General features: G+C 41.7%; 1 protein-coding gene across 9 annotated transcripts in view; it reads left to right on the forward strand.

Moving 5' to 3' along the window:
• LOC137370208 (zinc fingers and homeoboxes protein 1-like) overlaps positions 1 to 23,502 on the forward strand; it is a 37,910-nt gene extending 14,408 nt beyond the window's left edge. For 5 of the 9 annotated variants that reach the window (XM_068032540.1, XM_068032541.1, XM_068032538.1 and 2 more), the window contains exons 2-3: positions 7,016 to 9,856; positions 21,082 to 23,502. In XM_068032540.1, the coding sequence (XP_067888641.1) occupies positions 7,143 to 9,833 (2,691 nt within the window). In that variant the 5' untranslated portion in view covers positions 7,016 to 7,142 and the 3' untranslated portion in view covers positions 9,834 to 9,856; positions 21,082 to 23,502. Of the gene's footprint in view, positions 1 to 7,015; positions 9,857 to 12,587; positions 12,703 to 18,152; positions 18,273 to 21,081 lie in introns of all 9 variants that reach the window. The other 4 variants (XR_010975113.1, XR_010975112.1, XR_010975114.1 and 1 more) reach the window with 4 other exon arrangements.

Here is a 23,502-nt window from a genome sequence, read left to right on the forward strand (position 1 = left end):
AGGGCTGTAGATAGGGCTTTAAACTGAATAGTGGGGAGGGTTCAGTTGCATGGAAAATTAGGAAGTCAAAGTTAAAGGAGAGGGTAGAAGTGCAGGTTAGTGATGAGGCTGATTGTTACCAGAAAATAATAGGTAGGGACAGAACGTGTGAATGTCATATTGCACCAAGGAATCGTACACGGGTAGGGAAATTTGATAATAGAACAAACGTAAAGGCTTTGTATCTGAATGCACGAAGCATTCAGAGTAAAATTAGTCAGTTAACAGCGCAAATAGAGACGAATGGGTATGATTTAGTGGCGATTACTGAGAAGTGGTTGCAGGGAAACCCGGTTTGGGAATTGAATTTCCAAGGGTACTCCATATTTTGCAAGGATAGGCAGGAAGGAAAAGGAGGTGGTGTAGCTTTGTTAGTAAAGGAAGAGATCAGTGCTGTAGTGAGAAATGATATAGGCATTGGGGATCAAGACGTAGAATCAGTCTGGGTAGAAATAAGAAATAGCAAGGGAAGGAAGACCCTGGTGGGAGTAATCTATAGGTCCCCAAACAGTAGTTCCGCAGTGGGGCACATGATAAACCATGAAATACAGGGGGCTTGTAAGAAAGGTATGGCAATAATCATGGGTGATTTTAATATGCATATAGACTGGATTAATCAAATTGGCATGGGTAGCCTCGAGGGAGAGTTCCTTGAATATATTAGAGATTGTTTTTGGAGCAATATGTTGTAGCAACCAGAGAGCAGGCTATTCTAGATTTGGTATTGTGTAATGAGGTGGGATTAATTAATGATCTCATAGTTAAGGATCCTCCTAGGAAAGAGTGATCATAGCATACTAGAACTTCACATTCAGTTTGAGGGCGAGAAACTGGAGTCCCACACTAGTGTTCTGGAGTTAAACAAAGGTAATTAGATAGGCATGAGGACAGATTTGGCCTTAGTAGACTGGGCAGGAAGACTAAAAGGTAAGACAGTTGATGAGCAGTGGCAGATGTTTAAGGAGATATTAAATTTCTCCCAACTAAAATATATTCCAGAGAGGAAGAAAGATTGTAATCGGGGGAATAAGCATCCATGGCTAAGCAAGGAAGTTAAGGATAACAAAGACAAAAACTAAGGCATGCCGTATTGCAAAGGCCAGTGGCAGGCTGGAAGATTGGGAAATTTTTAAAGATCAACAAAGGGTTACTAAAAAAGTAATAAAAGGAGCAAAGGTAAATAATGAAAGAAAGCTAGTGCAAAATATAAAAACGGATCGCAAAGGCTTCTATAAGTATATAAAAGGGAAGAGAGTACCTAAAGTGAATGTTGGTCCCTTGGAGGATGAGGCTGGGGAGTTAATTGTGGGGAACACAGAAATAGCGGAGACCCTAAATCGGTATTTTGCCTCCGTTTTTATGGTGGAGAACACTAGTACCATCCCAATGGTAACAAATAATGCAGAGGTTATAGAAAGGGAGGAACTCAGAACAATCATCATGACTAGGGAAAAAGTACTGAGCAAACTATTGGAATTGTAGGCAGACAAGTCCCTAGGACCTGAAGGCCTACATCCTAGGGTCTTAAAGGAAGTGGCAGCGGAGATAGTGGATCCATTGGTTCTAATATTCCAAAATTCCCTGGATGCGGGAAAGGTTCCAGTGAATTGGAAAAATGCTAATATAACACCCTAATTCAAAAAAAAGAGGGAGGCAGAAAGTAGGAAACTATAGACTAGTTAGTTTAACATCTGTCGTTGGGAAATTGTTAGAATCTATTATTAAGGAAGTAATAACAGTACATTTAGAAAGTCAAAACGCAATCCATCAGTCAGCATGGTTTTATGAAGAGTAATTTGCTAGAGTTCTTCGAAGATGTAAAGTGGATAATGGGGATCCTGTAGATGTAGTATATCTAGACTTCCAGAGGGCATTTAATAAGTTGCTGCACAAAAGGTTAATACACAAGGTAAGATCACATGGGGTTAGGGGCAATTTATTAGCTTGGCTAACCAACAGAAAACAGAGTCGGAATAAATGGGTCCTTTTTCTGGTTGGCAAGATGTAACCAGTGGGGTGCCATAGGGTTCGGGCCCCAACTATTTTCAATCTGTATTAATGACTTGGATGCAGGGATAGAAGGTACTATAGCCAAATTTGCAGATGACACTAAAATAGGTGGGATAGTAAGTTGCAATAAAGAAATAAGAAATTTACAGATGGACATAGATAGGTTAAGTGAATAGGCCAAAATTTGGCAGATGGAGTTTAACGTGGATAAGTGTGAGGTTATCCATTTTGGTCGGAAGAAAAGAAAGGCAAATTATTATCTAAATGGAGAGAAACTTCAGAGTGCTTTGGTGCAGAGGGATCTGGGTGTCCTCATGCATGAATCGTAGAAAACTAGTATGCAGGTGATGAGGAAGGCAAATGGAATTTTGGCATTTATTGCTAAAGGAATAGAGTATAAAATTAGGGAAGTGTTGCTGCAACTGTACAAAGCATTAGTGAGACCGCACCTGGAGTATTGCATACGGTTTTGGTCCCCTTACTTGAGGGATGTAGTTGGGAGGCAGTTCAGAGGAGGTTCACTAGATTGATTCCAGAGATGAGGGGTTTGTCTTATGAAGAGAGATTGAGCAGTTTAGGCCTTCTCATTCTTCTAAACTCTAGAGAATGTAAGGAGATCTAATTGAAATATACAAGATGATTAAGGAGATTGACAAAGTAGATATAGAGAGGATGTTTCCTCTGGTGGGGCAATCATAGTTTTAGGATAAGGGGTAGCAGATTTAAAACAGAGATGAGAAATTACTTCTCTCAAAGGGTCGTGAGTCTGTGCAATTCACTACCCCAGAGTGCGGTGGATACCAGGACATTGAGTAAATTCAAGGAGGAGATAGACAGATTTTTAATTAGTAATGGGTTGAAGGGTTATGGAGAAAGGGCAGGAAAATGGAGTTGAGGCCGAGATGAGATCAGCCATGATTGTATTGAATGGCGGAGCAGGCTCGAGGGGCTGAATTGCCTACTCCTGCTCCTAGTTCTTATGTTTGGTGGCCTATAAGCAACTCCTACCAATGTTTGCCCCTTGCTGTTTCTTAGCTCCACCCAAACAGAATCCATATTTTGTTATTCTGATCTGAGATCCTCCCTTACTAATGTATTGATCCCATCCCTTATCAGTGCAACACTACCTCATTTTCCTTTTTGCCTGTCCTTCCTAAGTGTCAAATACCTTGAATATTCACTTCCCAGTCTTGGTAACCCTGTAACCACGTTTCCGTAATGCTAATTAGATCATACCCATTTACCTCTATTTCTGCCTTTAAATCATCTACCTTGTTGTGAATGCTGCGTGCATTCAGGTAGAGTGCCCTTAACCTTGTCGTCTTAACGTTATTCTGCAATCTAAACCTAGTAGGTGCTTGCCTTTGTTTTGCCTACCCTCTAATGTTGCTTGCTACTTTTCTACCTCCTGTTACCAGCTTTACTTCCTTCCAATTTGAGGTTCCCATCCCCCTGACCAGCTAGTTTAAACCCTCCCCAACAGCACTAGCAAAGCTCCCTGCAAGCATGTTCGTTCCGGTCCTGTTAAGGTGTAGCCCGTCCATCTTGTCTAGGTCCCACCTGCCCCAGAACTGGTCCCAATGCCTCAGAAATCTGATACCCTCCCTCTTACACCAATTCTCCATCCACGTGTTCAATCGATCAATCCCCCTATTCCTATGCTCACTAGCACGTGGCACTGGGTGTAATCCTGAGATTACTGCTCTTGAGGTCCTGCTTTTTAATTTCCTTCCTAACTCCCTAAAACCTGTTTTCAGGACCTCATCCCTCTTCCTACCTATGTCATTGGTACCAATGTGGACCACGATCTCTGGCTGTTCATCCTCCCCCAGAAGAATGTCCTGCAGCCGCTGTGTGACATCCTTGACTCCAGGGAGGCAACACACCATCCTGGAGTCACGTTTACTGCTGCAGAAATTTCTTGTCTGTTCCACTGACTATTGAATCCCCTATCACCATTGCTCTTCCACTCTTTTTCCTCCCCTCCTGTGCAGCTGAGCTACCTTCGGTGTTCTGGACTTTGCTCTGACTACACTCCCTTGAGGAACCATCGCCCTCACCAGTATCAAAAATGGAAAACCGATTAGGAAGCAAGATAGACTCAGGGGACTCATGCACTGCCTGTCTGGTTTTCCTAGACTGCCTGACGGTCACCCATTCCCTCTCTGCCTACATGCTTCTAATCTGCAGTGTGACTACCTCCCTAAACATGCTATCCACGTAGCCCTCTGCCTTGCAGATACACAACAGTGACTCCAGCCGCCGCTTGAGTTCCGAAACCCAGAGCTCAATCTCTGCAGCCGGTGACACTTCCTGCAGATGTGTTCATCTAGGAAACGTGGTGTGTCCATGACTTCCCACATACTGCAGGATGTACATTCCACTTGGCTGAGCTGCCCTCCCATACCATCACTTTAAAAACTATTACTTACAATGAGAAGCAGAATAACTTACCAGTTACTCACCATTCAGCTTCTTCCCCTGTACCAAAGAGAGAGGCAGCTACTGGAGGCTGAAAAAAGGTAGAAAAAGAAAGGAGCCCCTCCCTCACTGAACTCTCTCATGCACCAACTCCCACTTTATACTGTGCACTCAAAGTATCTCTCCGTGCAAACATACTTTTTTAAAATTAATTTATAGTTCCCCTCCATAGTGAACACCCTCACTTATCGACCTCCCTTCATTCTAAATGTGGTGGCTTGAATATTGAGTCTCGGCTTGCTATTCAACCATAAATGACAAACCCAGATATTGACCTTAACCAGCATCCACTTTTTTAAAAAAGAATATTGAGACTCCCATGTGAAGAGTGTAAGTGTAGGTTGCGGCCAAAGTTCAAAAGGGTACAGGAGAATGCAATATGCAGTTAATTTATTTTTATTCTCTGGCTAAAATACATAAATGCTCAAAGGTTTGTTGCTTTCCTTAAAATAAATGTAAGTGTCTTTCTAGCTTTAGCTTTATATCTCTAAGCTACATATTTCCCAGTTTGGGAAAAAAATAAGAGAACTGTATGTTTTTAAATTGTAATTCACAACCTCACTAAATTTCAAGAACAGGCAGTTTCAGATGTGAGTGACTCCAACCTTAGATTTTAAAAGCTTTAACATTTTTGGAGGAACGAAAGACTTGAGGTAAGGAATTCTATTGTAATTGGGGTTTGAGGACAGAATGAGTTTGGAAAAAAAAATGGATGAAAAGCTGAGCAACTAAACATGTACATGGAGGAGAAAATGTAAAGTTCAAGAAAGAACTCAAGAATCTGACTGGACAGCGGAGCGAGAATAAAATAGGGTCTAATGAGCTTGATGTCTGAGAGCTGACAAAGGTCGTACCCAGGTAAATCAAGATCTATCATCCATTTGGAAGATTCTGTGACTCTTCTCAAGATGGAAAGGATGGCTCTCTGCCTAGCCTGCAGTGGTCAGGCAAGAGACTTCAAATGCTTTTCCCTAAAGAAAATCACAAGGATTGGGAAGATCTGAGAGCCAGCTGCATAGGTTTTCAAACTAAGGCCTGTAGACCCTTAGGGAATCTGAGAGGGTCAGCAAAGTCATCAGATATCTGTCATATTACTGGTACATATTTTCTGCACTGATATTCCTGTTGTTCTTTGGATAACGGCCTGTGTCTTTTGGAAGTTGGGACAGGGGATCCCTGTGAGTGTCTGTATTTGCAAACAGTCCCCCATGCAGGAACTCACTGGCTGATGACCCCTGTTCAAAGTGTTCATTACTTGGAGGAACCGCATTCCTCTCTGTCTGGTTTCTTGGAAGGTCCCTTTGGAACCTGGCATCATTCTGGGCTGCGTAGAAGTGATTCCTAGTTGGATGCCGGTGTCTCAAATCTTGCTTTCCATTAAACGTAACAATGAGGAATTGAAAAATTAGCTAATTTATGACACCACCTTTCTTGGCTAAATGGTTCAAATTTCACAATCCCAATTGTTACAGCACAGAAGGGGACCATCAGGCCCTTTTGTGTCTGCGCTGGCTCTCCAAACGAGCAATTTACCTAGTGCCACTCCCTGCCTTCTCCCATAGCCCTGCACATTCTTCCCTTTCAGATAACAATCCAATTCCCTCGTGAATGCTTCAATTGAACCTGCCTCCCGCACTCTCAAGCAGTGCATTCCAGATCCCAACCATTCGCTGCATGAAAATGTTTTACCTTATGTCGCCATTGCTCCTTTTGCCAATTACCTTAAATTTGTGCCCTCTTGTTCTTGATTTTTCCACCAATGGGAACAGTTTCCCCTATCTACTTTGTCCAGACCCAGCATAATTTTAAACACCTTTATCAAATCTCCTCTCAATCTTCTCCAAGGAAAACAGTCCCGACTTCTGCAATCTATTCCCGTACCTGAAGTTCCTCATCCCTGGAACTAATCTCATGAACCTTTCATGCACTCTGTCTAATGCCTTCACATCTTTCCGAAAGCGTGGTGCCCAGAACTGGACACAGTACTTCAGTTGAGGTCGAACCAGTGTTCTGTACAAGTTTAGCATAACTTCCTTGCTTTTGTACTCGATGCCCTTACTAATGAAGCCTAGTATGTTGTATGCTCTATTCTTTCCTCATAATTCAGACCTCTAACACTAGAAATCAGTTTTGTGATTATTCTTTGCACTATCTCTAGCACGAGTGTCTCCCCTGTGTCTCAGTGACCAGCTCGTTTTGTAGATGTACTGTAAGTGACCTCCAAGGAGATTCATGGTATAGCGTAGCAATAGCTCCTGTCTTTAAGTTTCCCTCACTTTCTGTCGGAAAATGAGTGGCCTTTGGTGTCTTGCCATAGGAACACTGTTGAGATCAGGAAATATCAGGGATCACTTTCAAACTTTAATCCCATTATTGCATCAGTACTCCAATGCAATGTATCAAAATGATGGCCTTAGATTTTAATGTAGTTAAACAGTTTTCATTTGCAACCCTGAAGTAACATTTTCTTAACTTTTATCTACAGGTGAATGCAACGTGATAAAGCTACTGCCTGTGGGGGAGGCACATCAGGAAGATATAGAAGTGAAAGTAGATCAACTTTTAGTGACGTTGGTAGTTTTTGAAAGAAATTCAATTTTTCACCACTGACCATGGCCAGTAAAAGGAAGTCTAAAATTCCTTGCATGGTTCCTGCCAGTGAGACCTTAGACCAGGACCCAGAACTGGACATGATTACGGACGATCTTCCTCCAGATATTTCTGATGAGAGCTTGACAGCAGATAGTGCAGTAATTGATGATGAGAATATTCCAGAAAAGGAAGTGCAAGATGCCCAAATCAAGAGACTAGAAGGAGGCTATGAATGTAAATATTGCACTTTTGAAACACAGGACTTAAATGAATTTACTTTGCATGTTGACTCAAAGCATCCAAATGTTATTCTTAATCCATCCTACTTCTGTGTGGAATGTAATTTTATGACCAAAAGGTATGATACTCTTAATGACCACAACGCCAGATACCATTCAGGTGAAATAAATTTTAAGCTTAAAATGGTAAAACACAATAATCAAACTGTCTTTGAGCAGACTGTTGAAGAATCCAATACTAATGGTGTTTCTACAAATGAAGAGCAGACAGAAAGCACTGACAACACTCCAACAGGAATTTCAATAAGTAAAACTCCAATTATGAAGATGAAAAATAAGACTGAGACCAAAAGAATCTCTCTCTCTCCTAGTTTGGTAGATGAATTTACTGCTGATCAAGAAAACAATGATGAGACAGTGGGGGCCAACTCAGCCTTAGGATCTACCAATACCAGTGGAATTTGCCTTAACCAGGAAACAAATGGGGTAATACTTGATTCAGTAGGTGTAAATCAAGTGATATCATCTCCAAATGCTAATTTAATTCCAAAGGTTATGATTCCTGTAAACAGCATTCCAACTTACAACACTAATATGGATGTAAATGCTCACCTGGTGAACTCATTCAACAAATTTCCTTATCCCACACAGTTAGAAGTTGTAACACTAAAGACTCAGACAAAATATGCAGAGGAACAGATTAAAATCTGGTTCACTGCTCAGCGCCTCAAGCACGGCATCAGCTGGACCCCAGAGGAGGTGGAAGATGCCAAGAAGAAACTTTTCAATGGTACTGTGCATACCATACCGCAAACAATTACAGTCATACCAGCACAGATTTCAACATCTGCGAATGGATTGCAGCAGATCCTTCAACCTTGTCAGATAGTTGGCCAGCCAGGTATTGTCTTGGCACAGGTTGCCAGTACAAATGCAATTGCTGGGAATTCTCCAATTACTGTGACCGTTGCAGGAGTTACAAATCAAACACAGTGGCAAAAACGCAGAACACAGGAAGGTGACGCAGGTCCCGAAGCAAAACGGACAAACAATGCACAGGTTTCTCAACTTGCTTCACAAGGAAGTTCTCTTGTTTCTGCCCCAGCCACAGATCCATATGGTGTGCGCCTCAAAAAGACAAAAGAGCAACTGACAGAACTAAAAGCTAGCTTCAATAGAAACGCATTTCCCAGTGACACAGAGATCGCTAGAATTATACAAGTAACAGGCCTCTCAAGGGGTGACATTAAGAAGTGGTTCAGTGACACAAGATACAACCACAGGAATTCAAGGTGTAATCAAAATGTCAATGTACCTGAGATCAGCAGCACTATCGTTTTAGATTCTGGTGATGAAACAACATTCGATTCCATTGTAGTAAATCAACAACGCAAACACGGGTGGAATGCTTTCCCTGATTTTAACCCACAGAAGTTCAAAGAGAAAACTGCAGAGCAGCTTCATCTCCTCGAAGAAAGTTTCATTTCAAGTCCATTTCCTACTGTTGATGAGATTAATAAGCTAAGGACTGATACAAAACTCACCAGGAGGGAGATTGATGTCTGGTTCTGTGAAAGAAGGAAAGCTAAAAGTTCAGAAAATAAAAACGAGGAGAATGGAAAAGCAATCGGAGGTGAAGTCGATGTTAAATACAAAGACTCTGACGGGGGACATGCCAAGCCAAATTATGGACAAATTCATACCACATCTTTGGCTAGTGGGCTAGCAATACCAAGAGTAATGGCTGCTGCAGCTAGTAGGCTATATAAGAAAACTCCAGAGCAGCTACATCTCCTTAAAAGTGCATTTGTCCGCACACAGTGGCCATCCCCAGAGGAATATGACCGGTTAGCAGCAGAGAGTGGACTGGCCAGAACTGACATAGTAAGTTGGTTTGGAGATACTAGGTATGCTTGGAAAAATGGCAACTTGAAATGGTACTATTACTATCAAAGCGGTAATATGGATAGTCAAAATGGACAAACCCAAATTTCCTCCAAAAAGAGTAAAGGCAGAGGTAGATCAAGAGGTAGACCACGAGGAAGAGGAAGGCCCAGAGGAACTGGAAGGTCAAACAACTGGAGTGGAACATCAACCAGCAAAGCATCTTCAGGCCATGCTTCTTCCGGGAAAAACATTCTTGAACAATACTACTTGAAGCACAAATATTTAAATGAAGAGGACCTTGATGATCTTGTTGCAAGATCATGTATGAGTTATGAAAGCATCAGGGAATGGTTTGTACAAAGGCAAACAGAATGTGGTGCTTCTGAGAGCAATAACTCAGATGGACAGTACCCTGGTGACGATGAAAAGAATGAACCATTTGAAGAGGATGAAGATTGGCCCGGGGAAGAGAATGCTAGCCAGGAGGATGAAGATGATGCCTCTGATGTCAGTGGCAGCAGTGATGTATGGAAGCCTCCTTCACAGAAAAGCAGTGAAGTTACTGAACCAGATGGTGATTTCTAAGCAGACAATTCCAACATATAAACGTGAGTTGTAGAGGTAACCTTTTACATTCAGTTGTACTAGTTCTAGAAACTGTAATTGGGAAGTTATGCACCAGTGTCATACTAAAAAGTAGTACAGTGGAATGTCATTTATCTAAATACTTTTGGTATTATCAATTTGAATTGGAGAATAATTCTAATTGTTTTATCAATTCAAATGCTGTAATCCATCAAATGTGGCACTCCCACCATGCTAAATGGGATAGATTCAGAAACAGCTCAAAACTGGGCATCCATGAGGCGCTGTAGGCCATCAGCAGCAAAATTATATTCAACCACGATCTGTAACCTCATGGCCCAGCATATTCCTCACTTTATCATTACCATTAAACCAGGGGATCAACCCTGATTCAATGAGGAGTGTAGGAGAGCATGCCAGCATCAGCACCAGGTATACCTAAAAATGAGGTGTCAACTTGAAGCTTCAACAAAGGACTACATGCATGCTAAACAGCAAAAGCAGCTAAGTGGTCTCACAACCAACAGATCAGATCAAAGCTCTGCAGTCTTACCACATCCAGTCGTGAATGGTAGTGGACAATTAACTAACCAGAGGAGGAGGCTCCACAAACATCCAGATCCTCATGGGGAAGCCCAGCACGTCAGTATACAAAACACAAGGCTGAAGCATTTGCAACCATCTTCAGCCAGAAGTGCCGAGTGGATGATCATCTCGGCCTCCACCTGAAGTTCCCAGCATCACAGATGCCAGTCTTCACCCAATTCAATTCACTCCACATGATAACAAGAAATGGCTGAAGGCACTGGATGCAGCTAAGACTATGGGCCCTTCAACATTCCGGCAATAGTCCTGAAGACCTGTGCTCCAGAACTAGCCGTGCCCCTAGCCAAGCTGTTCCAGTACAGTTACAACACTGGCATCCACCCAACAATGTAAAAAAAAAAAACTGCCCCAGGTATGTCCTGCCCACAAAAATCAGGACATATCCAATCTGGCCAATCACTGCCCCATCAGTCGACTTTCAGTCATCAGCAAAGTGATGGAAGGTGTCGTCTACAGTGCTATCAAGTGGCACTTACACAGCAATAACCTACTTACCAATGCTCAGTTTGGGTTCCACTAGGGCCACTCGACTGCAGACCTCATTACAGCCTTGGTCCAAGCATGGACAAAAGAGGTGAGGTGAGAGTGACTGCCTTGACATCAAAGCAGCATTTGACCCAAATAAAACCAGGAAGTGCTGGAAATACTCAGCAGGTCTGGCAGCATCTGTGGAGTAACAGTCAGCTCTGATGAAGGGTCACAGACCTGCAACATTGACTGTTTCTCTCTTCACAGATGCTGCCAGACCTGCTGAGTATTTCCAGCATCCACAGTATCTTGCTTTTATTTCAGCATTTGACCGAGTGTGGAATCAAGGAGCCCTCGCACAATTAAAGTCAGCGGGAATCGTGGGGAAAACTCTCCACTGGTTGGAGTCATACCTAGTATAAAGGAGGGTGGTTGTGATTGTTGGAGGCCAAACATCTAAGCCCCAGGAAATTGCTGCAGGAGTTCCTCAGAATAGTGTCTTAGGCCCAACCATCTTCAGCTGCTTCATCAATGACCTTCCCTCCAACATAAAGTCAGAAGTGGGGATATTTGCTGATTGCACAGTGTTCGGTCCCGTTCGTGACTCCTCAGATACTAAAGCAGTCTGTGTTCGCATGCAGCAAGACCTGGACAATATTCAGTCTTGGGCTGATAAGTGGCATGTAGCATTTGCGCCACACAAGTGCCAGGTAATGACGATCTCCAATGAGAGAATCAGATCATCTCCCCATGACATTCAACGACTTTACCATCGCTGAATCCCCCACTGTCAACATCCTGAGGGTTACCATTGACCAGAAACCTAACTGGACCAGTCAGAAAAATATTGTGGCAACAAGAGCAGGTCAGAGCCTGGGAATTCTGTGGCGAGCAACTCTCCTCCTGACTCCCAAAGTCTGTCCACAAGGCACAAGTCAGGAGTGTGATGGAATACTCTCCACTTGCCTGGATGAGTGCAACTCCAACAAAACTCAAGAAGCTCGACACCATATAGGACAAAGTGGCCCAATTGATCACCCCATCCACCACCTTAAACGTTCACTCATTCCACCACTGGCACACCATGGCTGCAGTGTGTGCCATATACAAGATGCAGTGTAGCCAAGGCTCCATCAACAGCACCTTCCAAACCTGTGCCCTCTAACACTTAGAAGAACAAGGGATGGGAACACCACCACCTGCAAGTTCCCTTCCAAGTCAGTCATCTTGACTTGGAACTATATCCCCGTTCCTTCACTGTCATTGGGTCAAAAACCTAGAACACCCTCCCTAATAGCACTGTAGGTGTACCCACGCCACTTGGACTTCAAGAAGATGGCTCACCACCGCCTTCTCATGGGCAATAAATGCTGGCCTAGCCAGTGACACTTGCAACTCACGAATGAACAAAAAAAAGGATGAAATCCATGGCTTTTATGTTCAGTTGGATAGACAGGGAATTCTTCCAATACAGATACATTTTGCTTACAAAACTTGAATGGCAATCCTTAATTGAGAACTATTTGTTCTGTGGATGTTAAGACTAGAGGAATTTGCTGTCCGGTCTCAAATAAGTACCCAGCTAACAACCAATCATTTAAGTATATATTTGTCTGGCAGCCTTGTCCAGTATTTTATGATGCATTTTTGATTTCCCTTGTTCCTGTTTAAACCTCAAAGCGTACCAGGGTATATTCCAGGACTGTGCTCCCATTCACCATTATTTCTGAGACCATTGAGATACGGCTGGAGACTCTTAAGGAACCCCAACGTATAAATTATGTTGCGAAGGCAGGTACATGTTTAGTCTCAGTAGAGTTAGGGAAATATCATGTCTCTTGTTACTTTATATCCAAGCAGTGGGTGTGAATTAAAAATGTAAAAATAATCCATATTGCTGTATTCACCTTTGCTGCTGTTTAATGGTTCTTCTGGTTTATAAACTAGAGCTACTGTTAATAAGGATGTTTCTTTTACCACTTTCTGAAATTGAGACCAAGTGCTAATGAATTTCTGAGAGAGGTCCTTCAGTGGGCATCAGACCCTTCATTAAAGTATTGAAGGGATCCAAAGCCTGTTCTAGGCGACTAATCTAAATGCAGGCACAGATTCATCATGGAACACAGTGGCCCAAAGTTGTTCCTTTTTGCTCTCGCTTTCTGCCCGGAAAACGGACACAATGAGAACCAATTTCTCTCCCAGAGTCTCTCAAAGGCAGCGTGCAAACAAGAAAGAGGAAGCCAAAGGAGGCAACGGGAGAAATCATTGCTAGACGTTGGAACCAGGCATGTGTAATCCCTCATGAGCAGACTACAGCGAAAAGGCAGTGGAGGAGAATGGATGGGTCAGCAGTTTCTAGTCTATTCAGCCGAATGTTAATATATTAATGAAGGGTCTGACGCCCACTGAAGGACCTTTCCCAGAAATTCATTAGCACTCAGCAGAGCAGATGCTAAACCTCCGCTCAGATTTTTCTCACGTCATAGATTAATAAGATGGGTTCTGATGAAAAGTCACAGACCTGAAATGTTAACTCTGCTTCCCTCTCCACAGATGCTGCCAGACTTGCTGAGTATTTCCAGCAGTTTTTGTTTTTATTTCAGATTTCCAGCATTTGCAGTATTTTGTGTTTATCTCAGATTTTTGGTTCCTACTGTGCCCTCATCTGGGTTTGTGAGGGCCTCAACCAAAAAATAAATATATTTTTTGGTATAAAGCCTGTGGGGAGCAGCAGTACTCCTCCTGGCTCTGCAGCGCTGCTGTATGCATCTTCCAGCTCATGCTCTTGCACCTTCTTCCTTGGTCTTCAAATTGGCAAACTGCCTCTGGAAGTCTACCTGGCACCCGCAGCAATATGCCGATGAAACATGAGGTACAATTTGGGATAGCCCTTGGGCTTGTGGGCTCTGTTGTGCATCGCCTATTTCAGGCCCAAAAGTATTCAAACAATATAAGGGATCAGCAAATTTAGCTTTTTAAAAAAAAAACTTTCAGAATCCCTATATTAATATTGGTAATGATGGGGCTTTGAATTTCTAACATTATCAAGAGTAAAGAGTAACTTCAAACTTGATTTAATTTTTAACTATTGTGCTCAAGGCAGCCAGAAGGAGGTGTTCTCTCACCTTGCGCTTCACAAGTGGGTTTATTAGAATCTTTCATCCTTGGCTGATTTCAGTAGGTGGATACAAAAGTTGGTTGATGGGTATCCTGCAATTTATAGATTTTAAAAATCTAATTTTTAATTATTTTCCTGTGAGGAAGGAGCTACTGGTTACCGATTTGATTCACAATATTAATCTGTGACATGAGAAAAGAAAGCTGTATTAAGCCTCATGACAAATGTCCTCATGAAAGTTGCATATTATTGCAAATATTTTCACCATTTTAATTTTAAATTGCGAAAACCATCCCCATGCTTGCCTTTGGATTTCTGGCATTCCAATGGCTTCCAACACTTATCATTGTTGTAGTGCTGTTTTCCCCCTGCCCCTACCCCTCCGTGGGTAAGAGAGAAGCAGATCACAAATATAGCTTGTTCAGGTACAGTTGTGACAGATTCTGTAGCTGTGACTGCTATATTTTTTGACCTACTTTCAAAATCTGTTTAACAATTGCAACTCCTTTTCAGTTACTGTACTATTTTTCCTTGTAAAGGATGTCATTAAACCGCATTCAAGCTCCTTAATGGATCAGTGGATAAATGAACATCTTGTATGATACTGACCAGAAAGTGTCAGCAAATCTCAGACAACAAGAGTAAAGTAGCTAGTTATAATTGGTCTCCCCCTCCATTGTACCCCTCCCTGATGTGGATTATCAGCCTGGATTTCGCCTCTAGTTGCTATCCAGTAAATACTTAAGAAAATATTTATGTCTGGATTCAGATGAGAACATGTTGAGAACGCTTGTTAAACAGCCTCAAATGTTGTAAAGAAACTGCTTATGCATATTGTGAATTTTGGAAAAGGCTGGTTTGGAGCATTCGCGTTCTTTTAAAATGGAGAGGTTGGGCTTGCTGGAAATGTTGCAGGATGTTTAAACAAACCAAAAGTTGTCAGTTGTATGACTTGTACAAGGTTGATGGTGTTGTTGATATGTCATGTTTATACAGAGATTTTATTTGATTTTAATGAATATTTGTAGTTACATACTAGGAAGTCATAATTTAACCCATTAGCACTGAGAATTTTCTCTTGGTAGGAAATATTTTGAAATCTAGTATGTGCGCTAGTTTGTCTTCAGTTCTGAAAACACATAGGAACAGGAATAGGACATTTAGCTCCTTGAGCCTGTTCTGCCGTTCAGTGAGATCATGACTGATCTATGACCTAACTCCAGATACCCACTCTGCCCCATTTCCCTTAATAGATTTTTTTTGTTAGCCAAAGCTATCAATCTCAGATTTAAAATTGATCTAGTATCAATTGCCATTTGCAGAAGAGAGTTCCAAACTTCTACCACCCTTTATGTGTAGAAGTGTTTCCTAATTTCACTCCTAAAAGATCTGGCTCTAACTTTTAGACTTATGCCCCCAGTCCTAGACTCCCCAACCAGTGGAAATAATTTCTCTCTATCTACCCTATCTACTCCACTAATATCTTAAACTACTTCCCTTAATATCTTAAACTTTGATCAAATCACCCCTTAACCTTCTAAATTCCAGGACATAACAACTCTAGTTTGAGTAATTGCTCCTTGTAATTTAACTCTTGGAGTCCAGGTATCATTCTGGTAAATCTACGGTGCACTCCCTCCAAGGCCAGCATATCCTTCTAAGGTGTGGTACCCAGAACTGCTCACAGTACTCCAGGTGTGGTCTAACTAGGGCTTTGTATAGCTGAAGCATGTCTTCTACCTTGTATTCTTGTCGTCTTAATATAAAGGCCAGCATTTCATTAGCATTTTTGATTATTTTCTGTACCTGTTCATAAACACAGGAGTTAAATGATGGGAATAGTGCTCATCATTGAAGACCTGTTCATTTGTAGAGATTTGTTTTAACTGTGAGAAATTATGTTTGAGCTTTTATTTACAAATATAAAGGGAGGTGAAATTCCTAAATTTGCAGAAAGAAAAGTAAAACTTTCATCTGATTTTAAAGCTTGTAAACTTGTAGAGCTTTATCTTTGATATGAATGGTTGGCATCCTTCCATCAACGAAAGATGATGGACACACAGCAAACAATCCATTGGAGCACCTTTGCTAATGGCTGTGCAGGCCAATCCTTGCGAGGCAGGTTCTGCCACAAGTGCTGCACATGAAGCTGCCAAGTGACGCTGTGAGTTGTTGATTTTGACGTTGGCGCCTGTTGCCAAGCTACTATAGCAACTGGTTGTTGTGGTAGTGCACGCCAGTCCACAGGATGTGTTGCCATTTCCCTCTTTCGCCAGCTAGTGACTCCCAGGTGCAATAGTCAACATTTAGGGCCTTCATTTCACACTTGCAAGCATCTTTGTAGTGGAGCTTTGGGTGTCTCACTGATCATCTGGCCCTAGCTACCTCACCATACAGAAGGTCCTTGGGCGGCACAGTGGCGCAGTGGTTAGCACCGCAGCCTCACAGCTCCAGGGACCCGGGTTCAATTCTGGGTACTGCCTGTGCGGAGTTTGCAAGTTCTCCCTGTGACCGCGTGGGTTTTCGCCGGGTGCTCCGGTTTCCTCCCACTGCCAAAGACTTGCAGGTGATAGGTAAATTGGCCATTGTAAATTGCCCCTAGTGTAGGTAGGTGGTAGGGAATGTGGGATTACTGTAGGGTTAGTATAAATGGGTGGTTCTTGGTCAGCACAGACTCGATGGGCCGAAGGGCCTATTTCAGTGCTGTATCTCTAAATAAATAAATATGCGACCATCTTGCCTCCTGCGGATGTGTCTTATCCATTAACGCTGCCTCTATTTGCCAACACACTTGGTAGCTCTGCCTTTGAGAGGGCTGCCACATTTGTGCCAGGATATACCCATAATGTGTTGCAGACAGTGAAGATGGAAATTATTAAGCTGCTTTTCCTTATAAACCATCAGCTTGGTCCTAAGAGTCAGCTTGGTGTTATCCCATGTGCATTTTGCGAGTCGGCCAAAGGTGGTAGCTGCTTTCCTTATCCCTGTATCGAGCTCTATATCAAGGGATAGATTGTCTTGTCACTGTGGACCCAAGGTAGCAGAGTTTGCTAACAACTTCCAGTGGGGTGTTATTTAGTGTGATCGGGGCGGAAATGCGACACCTTTTCCCATGACCACGTTTTTCTTGATGCTTATAGTCGAGTAATATAGGTATGGGAGGGACAGTCAGTGAGTCTTTGTAGCTGAGTTTCCATGTTATCAACTAGCGCAGCATCATCACCCTGCACTGAGTTCACTCCTAAGCGACTGACAGTCATCTCAGATTGACCACCTAAGGACGTAGTCGCTAAAGAGTTCAGGGATGGAGCTGGCAACCTGAAGGTGGGAAGAGATGAGCTGGAGCTGCTCTCTTCACACACCTGGAGGACAAGATCACACCTGTGCGTGTGGCAATCTGGACCTGCCAGTCAGTGCCTTCAACGTTGACAACATCAAGAGCTGATGTCTAAGGAAGTAAACATGACAAAATCCAGCGTGGAGTCCAATTAGGCGGTTGATGTTTCCCTCAAGTTAGCACCTTCCAGCAACCCCTGCAACTGGATAGGCCCCAGATGTATAGGCTTTCGTCTTTCCTTTGGATACTAGCCTACGAGGTCGAGAGGGGGGTGCAGATGCTAGGCAAGTGTGCACCTCATTGATATATGCAATAGGTTATTTATCTTTTTTTTTTTCTCCACCTGAAGGACAGGTTAGAGAGAGGGGGTATGTGTGGGGGGGAGAATGTGTGCATGTGCTTGCAGCTTAACGTGGACACAATGAATGGAGTGCATTTCGCACAGTATAATTTTTTTTCTTGCCAGTGTTTATGCTGGAATGGGAACAACAGACCTCATGTACTGAGTTCTCCATTGAAAAATAGGTATTCACCAAACTTGAAATATCACATAATACTGGTAACTAGAGTCATCCAGAAATTTTTGCTTTATCTTCTAGTCAGTCAGATTGCACAAATTCTGATTTAGATGCAAGTTAAAAAGATGAAAATAATTGGTGCAAATTCATGATTTTGAATGTCTTGACAACAAAACTCATCAGCTGTTCCTAAGAAACAGTTTTTTGTTTAAATTTTTACTGGGGGGATCCGCTGCCTTATTGTTTCTACATTTTCCATCTCTCTGCTCCAGTATCTCATAGGATCTGACTTTCCCATCAGGCCAGTGTTACAGTCCTGGACTCAGCATTGCTCTTCCTTCCTCTCAATTGATCGACAACCCCGAGGACTGCCCCAGGCTCCAGCAAGCCATGTGATTATACATTATTGGTAGTGGATTTTAATTGTACTGTGGAGGCAATTTAGCCCTGCTTCCGGATGGTGTTCCATGTGAGCAAAAGGAAAATGACACTTTTATTCCAGCAACAACATAGACAGACAGGCTAACCAGCCACAGAGACAACTGGGTGGGCTGAATGAAAAAGAGAGAACAATGGACATGGGAGGGGATTTTTGGCAGTGTTATGACTGAGGTGGAAGGAGTGCACAGTCTTTTTTAATTCCACTTCTCCACAGGTCACAACATCTATTTAAATGTTTAATAAAAGCAAAATACTGCAGATGCTGCAAATCTGAAATAAAAACAAGAAATGCTGGGAATACTCAGCAGGTCTGGCAGCATCTGTGGAGAGAAGCAGAGTTAACATTTCAGGTCAGTGACCCTTCATCGGAACTGGCAAAGGTTAGAAATGTAATTGGTCCAAAGCAAATAAAGCGGGGGTGGGGCAAGAGATAAAAGGCAATTTGTTGATGGGACCTTCTCTGTGACCCTGTCCTATCAACACCTTGCCTTTTGTTATCTCTTGCCCCACCCCTGCTTTATTTGCTTAAAACCTATTACATTTCTAACCTTTGCCAGTTCTGATAAAGGGTCACTGACCTGAAACGTTAATTCTGCTTCTGTCTCCGCAGATCCTGCCAGGTCTGTTGAGTATTTCCAGCATTTCTTTTTTTTGTTTAAATAATTACCCAGTTGCCGATATGGTCGATCATAGACTCTACTCTTTATCCCAGGATAAAATACACCAACCAGGTTTCTTTAATAAACAACAGTTATCAGTTTATTATAAAACGAGACATTACCATTAACGAAGCAAAGCATTAACACACAGATTGAAATATGAAAGTTCCCTTTTACCTTAGCCCTTCTCTCTCTCTCTCTCTCTCTCTCTCACGCACACACACAGAGGTTAACCGGGAAAAAATAGAGATTTTCTTTTGCGTTCTGTTACAAAAAGTGACAAAAATATATACATCTACTTTGTGCGGCTGCCTGCAATGAATTTGGCCTAACCATCAGCCTCAAGAAAACGAACATCATGGGGCAGGACATCAGAAATGCTCCATCCATCAGTATTGGCGACCACGCTCTGGAAGTGGTTCAAGAGTTCACCTGCCTAGGCTCAACTATCACCAGTAACCTGCCTCTAGATGCAGAAATCAACAAGCGCATGGGAAAGGCTTCCACTGCTATGTCCAGACTGGCCAAGAGAGTGTGGGAAAATGGCGCACTGACATGGAACACAAAAGTCCGAGTGTATCAAGCCTGTGTCCTCAGTACCTTGCTCTATGGCAGCGAGGCCTGGACAACGCATGTCAGCCAAGAGCGACGTCTCAATTCATTCCATCTTCGCTGCCTCCGGAGAATACTTGGCATCAGGTGGCAGGACCGTATCTCCAACACAGAAGTCCTCGAGGCGGCCAACATCCCCAGCTTATACACACTACTGAGTCAGCGGCGCTTGAGATGGCTTGGCCATGTGAGCCGCATGGAAGATGGCAGGACCTCCAAAGACCCATTGTACAGCGAGCTCGCCACTGGTATCAGACCCACCGGCCGTCCATGTCTCCGCTTTAAAGACGTCTGCAAACGCGACATGAAGTCCTGTGACATTGATCACAAGTTGTGGGAGTCAGTTGCCAGCGTTCGCCAGAGCTGGCAGGCAGCCATAAAGGCGGGGCTAAAGTGTGGCGAGTCGAAGAGACTTAGCAGTTGGCAGGAAAAAAGACAGAGGCGCAAGGGGAGAGCCAACTGTGTAACAGCCCCGACAAACAAATTTTTCTGCAGCACCTGTGGAAGAGCCTGTCACTCTATAATTGGCCTTTATAGCCACTCCAGGCGCTGCTTCACACACCACTGACCACCTCCAGGCGCTTACCCATTGTCTCTCGAGATAAGGAGGCCAAAGAAGACTTTGGCCAAATACTTGCTAATTCTTGGAGAAAAAGAGAGAAGGTATGGAAAAATGTCAGCTGTCCCTTTTTTGGTTTGGCATCCCAAATACGTGTAGACGGCTGTCACTGGGATCTTTCTCTAGAGCAATTCGTTCAAGCAGTGTCAAGGATTTATCCGGCAGGTTCTTCCAGTGTCTTAGGAGAAATGTGGCAATGGGTTTCAAGCAGGCCTTTCAAGATGAATGTAGCATCAATTTCTCTATTTCTTACACTTGCTTCTAAGAGTTTCTCAAAGAAATGGAAAAGGCTGAGCTGGGGTTACTGCTCTCGTGGCTGGTTTTTAAAACTCCAATTGATTGTTTTTGGTTTCGCTTTGAACAATCAGAGTCAAGCCTCCTGACCCCTATCAATCTTGGCCTGTCACTTCTCTGTAAACATCTTCTCCATGTCAAAAAAAAATCCCCCTGCTGGGCATTCATCTGAAGACAGGTGACTTCCAGTACATGTTTGCAAACAAGACCTCTTGGTCCTTTCAATGACCCCAGTGAAAAAAATATCCATGGAATCCTTTTCAGTTTTCCCAAATAAAACACCAGACCTCAAAATTTAACAAAAAAGGAAGTACTTTCGTAACAGCCGCAAGGCAGAATAATCCATCTAACTGAATTTCATCCTTTTTAATAACTCCAAATTTGAACGTTAGTTTAAAAACATAAACTATCAGAAAGATTACTTAATAACTATAATCCTGTAACAGATTTAGTTAGAACTAGAGGGAACAGTCCATTTTTGCTGTTCATTCCTGTTTTTTATTAGTATATCTACAAAATAGTGTTAAACTTTCTTTAAAAATTCCTAATCAACTACTGCATCTTTTTTCCTCCTAGGAACTGCGAATACATGAAAGTCTTCATTGGGCGCTTGGGTCAAAGAATTAAAAGAGAATCCTCAACTGTGGTCATTCTCTCTGACCTGCAAGATTATTTCCATGAAGAAATATCCATGCACCACATACTTTATTTCCCAGTAAAATAAAGGTTTTTAAAAAAATTTCCATAGTGCCAAAGTTTTAATACAGTCGAAGAAAGGCTTTTTGTACATAGGTGATTGTTTTGGAACAGATTTGTACAGTTTGGGATTTTACTACATTTTTAGTGAGATTTAATTTTTGTGATATCCTGTCTTTGAGTACATTTTTAGATTTATCAACCACTTGTTTTTTTTCATGTAGGCTGTTACAATATCCACATAGATTTGGCGCAACTGCCTTATAGTAATCTGCCTTCCTGTGATGCTGGCAGTTACAATAAGCTTTGAGCAACCAAATGACATTTCAGCATTAGTTTAAAACAAACATCTATCAGTAATAAATGCGAACTGATATATTTGTGACTTAATTATGCATGGTACCTTTTGTATATGCTTTGGAAAAGTTATCTGTTCAATTTTTTGCTTTTAAGCTTTAGTAGTTATTTGAAATTACATACACATTGTAGATGTAGATAAAGTCAGATTTATGTTTTTCCTCACATTTTCTTCAGAAGCCATATTCCCACTTGCTAGTATTTTTCAGTATCTTCTGCAAAAGTGATTTTGTATACTGAAATTAGGAAATTGCTGCTTCTATATATACAGTACTAAGTTTATATAATATATATAGTATTTAAATATTGTAAGCATTGAGTAAGGGGGTTGCAAGCTGTGGTTTGAATAAATCAATGTTCCATTCTAATTTTTCATGCTATTTATTGTACTTTATGGTATGAGTACAGTGAGAAGAAGCATCCCAGTTGATTGGTCATGCCTTTTTTTATATAGTTAGCAATTCACCACTATTTGCGTTTAGTTTGTCTTGCTTATGTAGGAAATTACCATTTGTGCTCCATCCATTTCAAGAATTTTCATTTAGGTAATTTTCTGAAAATAAATAATATACCAATAAGGCACTAGTGATGAGGTAAACCAGTTAACCCGTGCACCTAGTTTTAGACAGATTATTTCTATAGAAAATAATCATGATTTAAATTTGTAAAGTGATTACAATAGTGGCTGGTGAATGCGCATTTTTATAATGCAAAAAAAGTTTGCACGTTTATTATACAAGTACTGTATACTAAATTCTTCAAAGTTTGATCATTGAGTTAAAACTTTGGTTGTTCAACCACTACCGGAACACACTAGTTGTCACAAAGTAGTTTGGACCTGCACTAGCATCTCTCAAAATCAGTTTAGCTTTATATTTTCCTCTACTGTGTTCTAATATTCACTAAGAATCTTGGGAAAACATGACTTATCTAAATTCACCATATGGTCACCTTTTCAGGTTTAAAATATGTGAAATGTATTTTAGTTTCTAAATTTAACAAAGACTTTGCATATAACACTAGCACAGGTTGCATCAGTTTTCCCAAAAACTTTGGGAAATGCGAGCATGTTACACCGATGCTCTTTCTGGCTTGCCAGGGTGACAGTTTTTAGTTTGCGCAGAGAGCCAGTTGTTTAAATCGTAAAGGTTTAGCAATCTATATTTTTAACAATGTTAACTACTGTCACTGTGGTTTTGAGCAGTAAAATGTTAACAAGACTAAGCATTTTTTTTTAGATAGAGGGAAAATACTTTCCCCCTGTCAGCCCCTCCCCCATAAGACTGACACAAAAAATGCAATTGAAAGTTTTTAAATGTCAGGACTACATTTTTAATCAATGTTTTAGAAGCCTTAATACATCACATATTGATTTTTTTTTTCTTCAGGAAACTTGAGTAGTATTTAATCCAGACTCTCTGGTCACAGGCTTTGTAGGCTTCTTCCACCAATGGAAATTGACTGGAGAGAAGGTGAATTGACAGAGAGGGCTAATGTCCAATAAATCACGACTTAAAATTTGAAACTAAGCTTTAAATAAAAATTCCTCTATGATTTCACTTAACCTTTTTTTGGTTTACACTGCTGTCTTGTTTGGCTGACCACCTCTGTAAAGTTCTGTGAACAACCACATGTAAAAGATGATTGATAAAGATTTCGAACAGAATTTTAAAAATATCTGTGAATATTCAACATACTCAGCATTCGTGCTTTGAGAGCTTTCCAGGAAACTTAAATGTGCTGTTGAAGGGGTCAGTAGAGATTTTATATAGGCTTATTGTCTGTTATTCTTGCAGATAATGTTTTAAAATGACATCTATTTAGCTGTCCACTGCAGTTGTCTTGATGTTTTGTTTTTATGTAGATTTGACATCCTTTTCCGTTGACTGCAATGATTGTAATATGTGAACAAACCCCATTTCAAAATAAACCTTCATTCTGTGA

The sequence above is a fragment of the Heterodontus francisci genome, chromosome 5 (genome assembly GCF_036365525.1).
Source record: "Heterodontus francisci isolate sHetFra1 chromosome 5, sHetFra1.hap1, whole genome shotgun sequence".
Lineage (NCBI taxonomy): Eukaryota > Metazoa > Chordata > Chondrichthyes > Heterodontiformes > Heterodontidae > Heterodontus > Heterodontus francisci.